Source organism: Myotis davidii, unplaced genomic scaffold (assembly GCF_000327345.1).
Source record: "Myotis davidii unplaced genomic scaffold, ASM32734v1 scaffold945, whole genome shotgun sequence".
NCBI lineage: Eukaryota > Metazoa > Chordata > Mammalia > Chiroptera > Vespertilionidae > Myotis > Myotis davidii.
Window position 1 is genome coordinate 1012880 of NW_006296434.1, and position 11493 is coordinate 1024372.

The 11493-nt window shown below is 43.6% G+C and overlaps 1 protein-coding gene across 1 annotated transcript in view; it reads left to right on the forward strand.

The window, feature by feature from the left end:
* Window positions 1-11493, forward strand: part of SATB2 (SATB homeobox 2) — a 156011-nt gene that overhangs the window by 87891 nt on the left and 56627 nt on the right. Inside the window, exon 7 of the mRNA XM_015569155.1 lies at window positions 8-430. Within this exon, the coding sequence (XP_015424641.1) occupies window positions 8-430 (423 nt within the window). The remainder of the gene's footprint in view (window positions 1-7; window positions 431-11493) is intronic.

Sequence of the window (11493 nt, forward strand, 5' to 3'; positions counted from 1 at the left end):
GGGCCAGCGTCCAATGCATTTACCAAATATGAATCAGCTGGCATCCTTGGGGAAAACCAACGAACAGTCTCCTCATAGCCAAATCCACCACAGCACTCCAGTCCGAAACCAAGTGCCCGCGTTACAGCCCATCATGAGCCCGGGGCTTCTCTCCCCGCAGCTGAGCCCACAGCTTGTCAGGCAGCAAATCGCCATGGCCCATCTGATAAACCAGCAGATTGCCGTGAGCCGCCTCCTGGCTCACCAGCACCCTCAGGCCATCAACCAGCAGTTCCTGAACCATCCGCCCATCCCCAGAGCAGTGAAGCCAGAGCCAACCAACTCCTCTGTGGAAGTCTCTCCCGATATCTACCAGCAAGTCAGAGACGAGCTGAAGCGGGCCAGCGTGTCCCAAGCTGTCTTTGCAAGAGTGGCGTTCAACCGCACACAGGTACAGTTAGCACCGAGCAGGGTAACTGGTGGTGGTTAAGAAGAACACTAGGGATGGCGTTGTGACACATTTTCTTTTTGATCTCTTAAAAACCTTTCCTGGCTCTCAGAGCACATAGATTTAGATGAATGAATACTGCGTAGTTTATGAACCACTGTCGCGATTCGTCCATGCGTAGTTATAACTAATGAGTCAGTTTCAGCAACACCGTGAATATAACTGAACTCACCAACTCAGGACCCCAGATATGACCAGTGACTTGGTCTGTGTGCTCCTCTCCTCCCTCATCTTCTCATCTACCTTTTCCTCAGATGTAACGCTGACCTTGAGTTTTGTGGTTGTCATTACCCTGTCTTTTTAAAAAGTAATTTTAAAACTACTAACGCATGCCCAATCTATTACTTTGGTTTTGAACTTTATAAACAAAGTATCATTATATGTTATAATTTCGTTAATTAATTTATAAACTCTTCAAAACACGCAAGTTAGATTTAAGATATGGATAAGGTAGCAATGGCTAATTTATTCATTTTATAATGTTCTAAGGTAACTATAAAGGGTCAGAAGATAAACAGTTTATTGATATGTGTCTTCTTTATGGAGGGGTGCTTTAAGTAAGACATTCTTTTCCGTCAGTGTGTGCTGATGCTTCAGCATCGCCCGAAGGCTGTTAAAACACAGATTGTGTGGCCTCCTAGTTGCCGATTCAGTAGGTCTGGGCGTGGGGCCCAGACATTTGCGTTTCTAGTTAGGTGATGCTGATGCTGCTGGTCTGAGGACCATCCTTTGAGAGCCACTAATCTAACCCTTGTTTGAGTAACAAAGGAAAAAGTGTTAATCTCAAGGAGCTAAGGACCTTGTCGTGAGAAATAATTGAGCCCAAATAACAAACGTAAAACACGAAGTGCGGTGAATAGCATAGGAGAGAGGAAGCAGTGGTCGCAGCGGGTGTTCGTGGGGAGGCGGGAGTAAGGAATTCTTACAGTAGAATGAACATGCTAAGTCTTTACGAGGGCAGTGGGCTTAAGTGAGGCAGGAATCTAAGCTCTGTGCAAATATAAAAGACCATGGGCCAGCACATATATAAATAACTGACCTGAGTATGTTGGGGAGTTAGACCTTGAAGGACAGGTAAAGTTTAACAGGCAAAGAAGTAGAAGGAGGATATTCCAGGCTAAAGGAATTCATGAGAAAACTGTTGAGTCAAACATATAAGAATAGTTGGTACTTGATAGCAAAGCTAGATAGTAAGGCTTTGATCTGGAGGGAACCGATCAAAAAAAGTCTTTGGGCCGTGCTAAGAACTTTGAACTTTATTTCATAGGCACATGGTAAGTCTTTACGAGGCACATGGTAAGTCATAGGCACATGGAAGCCATTGACGATTTAATGTAGGAATGTGCTATGATCCAATAATTAGAGTTGGATGACTTAGGAAGATTTCTTTTTCCCTCATGATAGCAAGAGGGTAGGACTGTCATTTTAGAAGGCTGCCAGAGTGTCTAGCTGAAATGAGTAGAAGTTTTAACTAGGTTGATGGTGATGGAGTGGTCGAGAAGCATTGCAGAAGTAACATTGACAGAAAATGCAGCTACTTGACTGGTAAAGAGGAAAGAACTAAAGATAATGCCAAGGAGTGAGCCTGGTGATTGAGAATAAAGCTGTAATTAGAGAATCAAGGAGGATATTGAAAGAGATGTTTTGGATTGGGCTGTTTTGACTTGGAGGTGCAGGCAGATTTCCTAAGTGAAGATGTGTTGTTGTCGTTAAAAATAGGAGGTTGATGCTAAAAAGAGTGGTCAGGGTTAGAGAACGAGATTTGAAATTTATTTACAGAGCCTGGGATTTAGAGAGTCAGGGGAATGAGGGGAAGAAACCATCACCACCGCTCCTACAAGGAAGAGACAGAAGAAATGCCAGGAGAGCTGGGGTTAGGTGGAGATGGAAGAATGGGGAAATGGTAGTGAGACGGATGGAAGACGTGAGTCAAGTTTCCAGGAGACTTCATTATGAATGGAAACCAAAGAAGTCTGGGAGGGAGAAGCTTGAAACCGTGCCATGAAATTGGGTGATTGGTTGGTAGAGATCTTTGCAAACTTTGAAGTATAATTTTATTAGAGTGGTGAAGGCAGGAGGCAGAATTTAGGAGTTAAGGAGTGATGGACTGTTGAGGATACAGAAGCAGGGGCTGCAAATTACTGTTTCCAAAATTTGGTGTTGAAAGGGAGGCCAGAAGTAGGGTGACAGTCTGAATGGGATCGGGAGTCAGTTTGCGATAGAAGGATTTGTGAGGGAGTTGGAGCTCTCGGCTGAAGTTCACCAGCACGCACTAGTGCTAGAAGCAACCCCTGTGGCTTGCTCAGCCTTCAGCAACGCCGGCCTCCGGGAGCGGGAGCAGGGAAGAGACAGTGGGCTGCTTGAGGCTGGGTGCTGACGGATTAAGTATGGCAGGAGACCCAGGGAGGTGACGTTTCTTGCTCCCTTGACTCTTAACAAATTTATACATTCTGTTGTTGATGGAGTCTGTTTACATCATTTGAAAGTGAGTCTTGACGTTCACAGAGGTCTGCGCATGTTCCAAACATCACTCCCTCACGTTTCTCTTGTGACTCTGGGTCCTCACCTCAGGCAGCCTTTGTGATTATGAAAAGCTCTGGTCCTTTTGAGCGAGGCTGTTGGGCGCTGCTGCAAAATACGAAGTGGAAAGATGCATCTTTCAGTCTGCATGTGCAGCTCTGTGTGCGTGCGTGCGTGTGCGTGCGAGTTGTTTCATGTATCATCCATGCCCATGAATAGGCATTTCATGGTTAGCCAACATTTTATTGCCTGGTTCTATATACAGCTCCTTTGGCAAAGGACACAATTGAAAGCATGGTTGTATTATTTAGGACTTAAAACCAAATACAGTCTACCTTTTGTCCAAGTAGCACGAAGCCCGAGAGAAGACACACAATGAGGCTAGACAAAAGCCAGGCCGGCCGGTGTGAGGGAACCCCCCGCCAGGGCCGAACTCCGGGAGGTCTGTCTTCGGCGGCACAGTCCTTTTTGTCTATTTTTATGGATTAATGATTTTTCTTTGGCATTGCCATCTTTCAAGTGCCAAGTTATAAAAGGTCTAATTGAAGCATGGAACACATTTTCTTTTTTTCCTCCTGCCATTAAATTTGTGAGATGGCTACACCCAGAAAGGAACATTCACTTTCAATCAACATGAGCTGGGGTTCATGGGCCAGCCTTGAGGATATCAAATGGAAACTGCCTAGGAATGTATGAGTATTTCCTTTTAAAATTCTGCTTTTAATTTGGGAAAGCTTTTCATCCCTCTGGGATCATAACCTGTTGTGTATAAAGCCCAACCTAATCAAGGTAGATGGTATTGACAGAATGACATAGTCTGAACTCATGCCGGAGGTCAGCAGGCAGATTGTTTTTGCTGTTTGCACGGAGTCACCAGCAGCGAGGCTGGACAGCTGGGCTTCCCCAGCAGCCTTGTTATGTGGAAAGTAGGGGGTACGATGCCCTATGAAGCCAACCATGCACTTTCCAAGTCGGAGGCTTTTTTTGAGTGGAATCAGACGTTTATGGGTGATATAATAATTTGCCAGCTATAATAAGCAAATAAAATTAACTTTTATAGATGATGACATAAAAGAATTGTTACTCTTTGGACAGAAAAGAATCCCAGCTCTCCCCTCCCCCAAAGCAAAAAGAATCAGAAGCGTTTTTTTGATGGACACCTAGGGCCGGATCAGTCTTGCCCTCAGTTGCTTTACTGATACGTAGTGTATCCTCAGTCCACTGAGTATTTTCCTGAAATAGCTGGTGATGTTCATTATTCATGTATTATCAAATTAAACGAAAAGCAATTCTTCAGCCTACAGTTTATGTACCTGGACTTGTGCCTGACGATTAGACCAAGAACAAACCTTGTGTGTGTGTGTGTGTGTGTGTGTGTGTGTGTGTGTGTGTGTAACAAAATCACATGCACAGCATTCGTAAATGATGCTGGACTTGTGACTATACATCAGAATAGCTTTTCATGTTTAAGACCCTCAGATGAAAAACTCAAAGGATCCTGCTCAGGCCACTGCATTTTGCCTGCTCCCAACAGCAAGGGGCTGGCAATGCCAACCCGAGGCCTGCCAGGTGGAGGAAGACGAAGCCCAGCTCACGTGCCTGCGGTCGCAGGGACACTCAGGAGTGACTCCCTCCCCAGAGCTCTTTCTCTCTGCAGGATCGGCTGAGGCTGGGACCTTGCTTGGGTTTCTCCCCTCCCGTGTCCTGCTGTTTCCCCTAGTCCCCCACCAATGTCCCTCAGAAGCACTTCCTTAGTAAGTCCCAGGTGATAGATCAGTGCCATGGCCAGCCTAGTGGACATTTGGTTATGCCATGGATTAGAAGTTTGAATGAAACCTACCTTTCATTTTAGCCTACAACCTTCCCAAATCTAAAGCAAGATGTTATTGTTATTTTAAACTGAGTCCCCTGAACTCAGTGGACTGATATTGATGTCAGATTTACTTATGGTATTAGATATTGGGGGTTGAGAGAGAGAGAATGTGAATCAGATACACATTAGTTTTGAGTTCCTATGAGATCTTCCAAATTTGACTTAAATGAAAGCCATTCTTCCTGAGTCTGCATGGTGAGTTATGTGATTTCTGTGAGTTTCAGAGTCACTCTGCTCCTTGGCCCGCCCCTTCTCCAGGGCTCTGTCAGGGATGCAAGACCAAAAATTTCAAGAAGCAGTAGGACCAGTTATCCGTCAGGTGTTTTTTCCATATGTATTTGCCCTTGTCTATATTCTGAGTTTACTTTTGTGCTGGCATACCTTTGCTTTCTGGAGCTATGGACATGGAATAAGTTGCTTAGCTACTTACTGTGTTTACATCTTTCCCTTTTGACAGTTTGATTATGAATCCTAACCTCACGTATTCTTTTGCCCCTTGTCACTTTATGGACTTAAAACATTAGTCAGAGGCTTATGACAGTATTTTAAAAGACTTAATATTTTTAAAGAATGCTTGTGGGATGTCCACTGTCCTGTGAGTAGCACAGTTTCATAAAATATGTATAGTGAGTCTTCCTTAACAGATAAATTATTCTCTAATTTAGTTAAAAATCCAATGACCTACTTATTCATTTGTCTAGAAATCCCCCACGTACTAACATTGCTTCTCCTCTGAGACCGTCCTTCTGAGCAAATCTGTTAAATGAAGAAGAGGACGCTTTGACCCGAACTAGGCTGAGTCCATTGGCACGGATGCCCGCATGTGCGGATAGGAGCGTTAGAATGCCCGGAAAGGGAGTTACCTGTGGTCCTTGGCCCCTCTCTGCACCACTGGCCCCTTTACCTGACATCCTTCTGCAGAGAATCGGCTATGAGGCGTTTGTATCATTTTTAAACAAGATTTTTGCTGATTCTCAGAAAGTTCAGGCTCATTTTGTGTCTCAGGTGGCTGTCCTGAGCCAGCTCTTAGAAACACGTCTTCAGTAGAGGCACAGGTCTGTTCTGCAGGCAGTGTGGTTCTTCTGTAACCGTAAGGCCCCTGATTTGGTAACTGGCTCCTTCTTTGGATCCATGGAAAAGTCACCGAGTGGCCCGGTTCTCGACTTTTTGTCCAAGGCCTGGCTGGAGAAAGCTTGTCCTGGTCTGATCTGATAGAGAAGAGGATTTAAAAAATCCTCAGGGAACTCACTTGGTTGACCCGTCCTTATTTGACTACTTGTTATTTTGTATGAGACTTTGCCAAAAATCTGCTGTTTATGCATCAGAGCCACATCATTTGAAGAAACTGAAGGCCAAGGCTATAAATATGATTTCTGAAGTCACTCAGCAACCAGAGAACGTTTCAGCAGATTGGAAATTTAGATTGAATGATGCATCAGGAAAGTTGGCAGTGAGGTCAGTGGCTGGAAATACAAATGTCTTCGTGCGAAGTGACATGGATTTTGCTCTCATGCTTTCTTGGCACCATGTTTGTGGTATATGCACACTCAGGTTATTAAGGTTAAAATACCTCAGGACTTGCTGACCAGTATATTTTGAAGGGGCACCATTAAGAAGAGATGTGTAGTAATAAGATGAAAATTTTAGCATTAGGAAGAGATGTGTAGTAACAAGATGAAAATTTTAGCGACCAAAATATTTGGAAGTCTTTTTGTTTCTTAAAATATATACTTTTATTGATTTCAGAGAGGAAGAGAGAGGGAGAGAGAGATAGAAACATCAATGATAAGAGAATCATTGATTGGCTGCCTCCTGCATGCCCCACACTGGCGATCAAGCCCGCATGCAATCTGGGCATGTGCCCTGACCTGGTCGTAGGTTGATGCTCAACCACTGAGCCATGCTGGCGAGGCTGTTTGGAAGTCTTGGCTTCAGTCTTTGCCAGTCATTTTTTTTTTGGGGGGGGGGGTGGATGAGTAGCTCTTTTTTAAGTCTTGTGTTTAATTTATATATATATTGTTTGCCAAAGATAGGCATGATTTAGTTACACATCCAGTTTATATGGGTAGAAAATTTGACCTCCAAGATATTCAGAATTCATCCTCCGCAGACCTCTGGTCTCAGTCATCAGCCTTTCTTGTCTCCAGTAAAGATAGGGCCCTCCGCGAGCCATACAGGAATAACACACAATGCAAACCCGGGGGTCTGGGCGCCATGGTCCAGTGAGCTGGTTATAAAACGACAGGGGGACCTGCCAGGAGAGGAAGTCCACCCTCTGAACGATGGGCTGTCAATATGAAATGCCACAGATCAGGCACGGACATGTTATTGAGTTGGGAAGCAAATAATACACCTTCTTTTGATTTCAACATTAAATTAATAAAGTAGGAGAAGATGGCCCTGCTTGTTTCATCAAACAGGCAATCTTTCATTTCAGAACCACTGGCGTGACTTCATAGATTTAAAGATTATAATAATATTAATATCTTGCAGAATAGCAGTGTCTCCAAGTTATTAGATGGCTTGAGGATGGCCCTGTAGATAGTGGTCTTCCTGTAGTGCCTCGTGTGTACACAGAAAGAGTATCATTAATTAGCACTTTCTAGGCAATTTCAGCCAAAAAGCCGGGGCAAGATGCTGGCTTTGTTAGTGCTCTGGGTAACGAGAAGGTTGAGGCAAAGCTTTCGAACATACACAACTCTCTCCTCAGTCCCCAGTCCACTTGAAATAGAATCATTTATATAAAGGAAAACTGGAAGACTCTTCCCCACCCACTGTCCCCCTCACCGCCCCTCTACCTCTGTCCCTCACAGAACTTGTACCAAAGGAAACACAAGATAGCCCATGGTCTATCTGTTCACCAACTAGTGTGAGAAGTTCTTAAAATTAGTTAGGAGCCCTAGCCGGTTTGGCTCAGGGGATAGAGCATTGGCCCGCGGACTGGAGGGTCCTGGGTTTGATTCTGGTCAAGGGCATGTACCTCAGTTGCAGACTCAATCCCAGGCCCTAGTCAGGGTGTGTGTGGGAGGCAACCAATAGATGTGTCTCTCTTATATCAATGCTTCTTTCTCTGTGTCTCTCCCTCTCCCTTCTACTCTCTCTAAAAATGTCAATGGAAAAATATTCTTGGGTGAGGATTAAAATAAAATAAAATTAGTTATGAGCTAATTACAGAAAATGCAGGTTTCACCATTTTTACCAAAAAAGACTGCCTTTTGGCAATGGTTTTATAAACTTTTGTCACTATTCCCTAACAAGGAAGGATGGACTCATTTCACACAAATAAGGCGTCTTTGTCCTCAATCAGGACTTTCTTTCACCCCCAGTGAGTGTCTCAGTGGAGACCTGCACGTTCAGTGTGAAGGCCTCTTGTTTTATTATGGAACTGCTCTCCCCAAATTCAGGGTGATGTTTATAATTAAAGTAGAATTTTTGTAGAAGACACACCAGGAAACACTAGCTTTAGATCCCACTATTTATGTACTTTTCGCCATTGCTTATTTAAAGTAATAAAATAAATACACAAGTATTCTTGCCCTGGCCATTGAGTGAAAGGGTGACCATTTGGCCTGTGGTTAAGTGCATGTTTGTTCAAATAAAGTGAATTAAATTTAAAGACCAGAAATGCTGTGAGAAAAATATAACTGAATCAATTCAAAGTCAGGTGGAAATTTCAAGGTTGCTTAAATTTTATCTACAAGTTTTGTGCCAAAGTGCAGACTATAGCATTGACTTTCTTTTCTTTTTAATTATATTTTTATTGATTTCAGGGAGGAAGGGAGAGGAAAAGAGAGGTAGAATAGAAATATCAATGATGAGAGAGAATCATTCATCAGCTGCCTTCTGCATGCTCCCTACTGGGGATTGAGCCTGCAACCCGGGCATGTGCCCTGACTGGGAATTGAATCGTGACCTGGTTCACAGGTCGATGCTCAACCAGTGAGTCACGCTGGCTGGGCCAGCATTTGCTTTCAAACTGCTCTGACTGAAACACCCTGTAAGAAACTTTTTATCGCGGGAGCTGGTACACACATGCACACACGTGGCCGCACCTGCGTATTGTATGTCTACCTTGAACTCGATCTCATTTCCATTTATATCTTTATGTGTATATTTCTAAAGCAAAGCCTTCATGGAAGATAAAAAAAAAACCTTCATGAAGCAATACTGTACCATGTGCGGAGCACTTTCTAACCTAATTGCATTTCAGTATGAGGATGTTAGTTATGATGTGCTAAATTAATTTTATCACTCACTAATAATTATAGTCCCTGTTTAAGCAATGATGCAGGCTAAGGCTCATTTTAAATGATACAAAGTTACTTAGGGAGGAAAAGTTGTTTTTACTTTTCTGAAGTATAAAGTGAATATCTTAGTTTAAGTGCTATCCTGAATGTTCATTTCACTTAGTATAATTTATTAAACTTTCCTTTACATTTTCCTTTACCCCCCCCAATAATTTTAATTACCCTACTTCCTAAAATTTATTCTTCATATTTTCTTTTGACTGTATTTGTAAAACACTTAGCAAAATATAACTGGAAGGCCTTGACTGTAAGAACTGTACTTTGATGGTAAGTCTGTATTTATTTATTCATTCACTTAACAAATATTTATTAAGCGCTCAGAGACTATGCTAGGCATTATAATGATAGCTGATATTTATTGCACATTTAACATGTATTGGGTACAGCTATAAGCTCTCTAGGGATCCCAATGGGGGAAGTGCATTATTATCTTAATTTGACATGTGAGGAAACTGGGCCGCAGGAAGAGTCATTAATCCATGTGCAGTCGGAGCCCAGTTTGAAACCCAGCAATTCAGAGTGCAGAACTCACACTCAGAACTCGCACTCAGAACCACTCTGTTTTCACTCATTTCTGCTGTCGTAGAGCGGAAGAGGATGGACAGTCGCTCCTTCAGGGAGTGAAATGCAAGGAGTAGAGAGACTTTCAAAGCAGTGCTCCCACGGTGGTAGGATAAGTTCTGTGACATGGCACATGGACTCGTGGGAACAGATGCTCTTGACCCTGGAGGTGATGGCGGTTCATGCAGACTTATTGCAGCAGGAAAAACTAATGTTTTATAACTGTTTCAGGACAGAGTCAGCTCCTTTATTAACAGACTGCTTTAGTTCTTTTTAAAATATATATATATTTTATTGACTTTTTTACAGAGAGGAAGGGAGAGGGATAAAGAGTTAGAAACATCGATGAGAGAGAAACATCGATCAGCTGCCTCCTGCACACCCCCCTCTGGGGATGTCCCCGCAACCAAGGCACATGCCCTTGACCAGAATCAAACCCGGGACCCTTCAGTCCGCAGGCCGACGCTCTATCCACTGAGCCAAACCGGTCAGGGCAACTGCTTTACTTCTTATATCTGAATGCATCTGATACATTTGAGATAAAAATACTCAGTAAATGAATGTTTTGGGTTTGTTTTTATTTTTGGAAAGTTCTATCTTTGCCAATGATTTTAAAAAGTAGGAAAAACTAGTAAATTTGGGGCATTTTGCCAACAGTTGTTTCGGAGAATGCTCATGGAATAACGAGGGGCCCAGGCCGTTGGGAATGCAATGCTCCTGGCCCCGGAACTCGAGTGTGAGCAGAAACCATGGGTGCCCGGAGCCCATAGCACCGCTGTGAGTGCTTCCCAGGGGAAGCTCTTCAGTTCTCCATTTGCTTTTGCTTTTTGGTGCCAATGAGCTTAGAAAATTTAGACTTAGTTTGTGCGTAGCCTCCCATTCCGTACCTAAGGCTTTCTAATGCCCAGGAGAGAAGGAGTAGGGAGGAAAGTGAGATGGAACTGCTCATCTAATGGCATCTGTTAACACACAGATTAGGTCGGTACATGTGAGCCACGTTGCCAGGAATCTGTTTGAGGCCCGGTTCCTCCATTGTACCTGCTCAGGTGTGGCTCGGACGGGGAGGAAGTTTAAGACGTGCAGGCTGTTGGGCTGTAGGCACTCACGTTGTGTTGCATGCTTTCTGTGTTTTGATGTATCACGTGGCATGAGCAAAGTTTTATTGTATTTTGGGGTACATGGCATATTTGTTCCAAAGTGGAGTTTGCATTGCCCAAAATTTTGGTTTCCATCATCTTCCGTTTTCAATAGATTGAACGAAAAGATCTTGCGTATAATGGGGATCTTTGAACATGTGGTCTGTCAGGGCCTGCTGTGGGCTGTTCAGCAAAAATAGGACTCAGTTCTCAGGACAATGAAAAAATATGCATTAAGTGTCTTCTTGGTGCCCTAAGTTTCTGTATATCCCCCAACTGACCACTAAGCACAAAATGTGTAGAGTGTGCTCCCAAGGAGTTTCCTGTTTCAGGGGAAGAAGAGGTTTTGTAACAGCACAGTATAAAATATGCAAGTGTCGTCCTAGTCGGTTTGTCTCAGTGCTAGAGAGTCAGCCCACTGGAGGATCACGGATTTGAGTCCCGGTCAAGGACATGTACTTGGGTTGCGTTTCAATCCTTGGCCCTGGCCAGGGCACATGCGGGAGGCAACCAGTTGATGTGTCTCCCACTGATGTTTCTCTCTCTCTCTCTCTCTCTCTCTCTCTCTCTCTCTCTCTCTCTCTCTCCCCTCCCTTCCTCTCTCTTTCT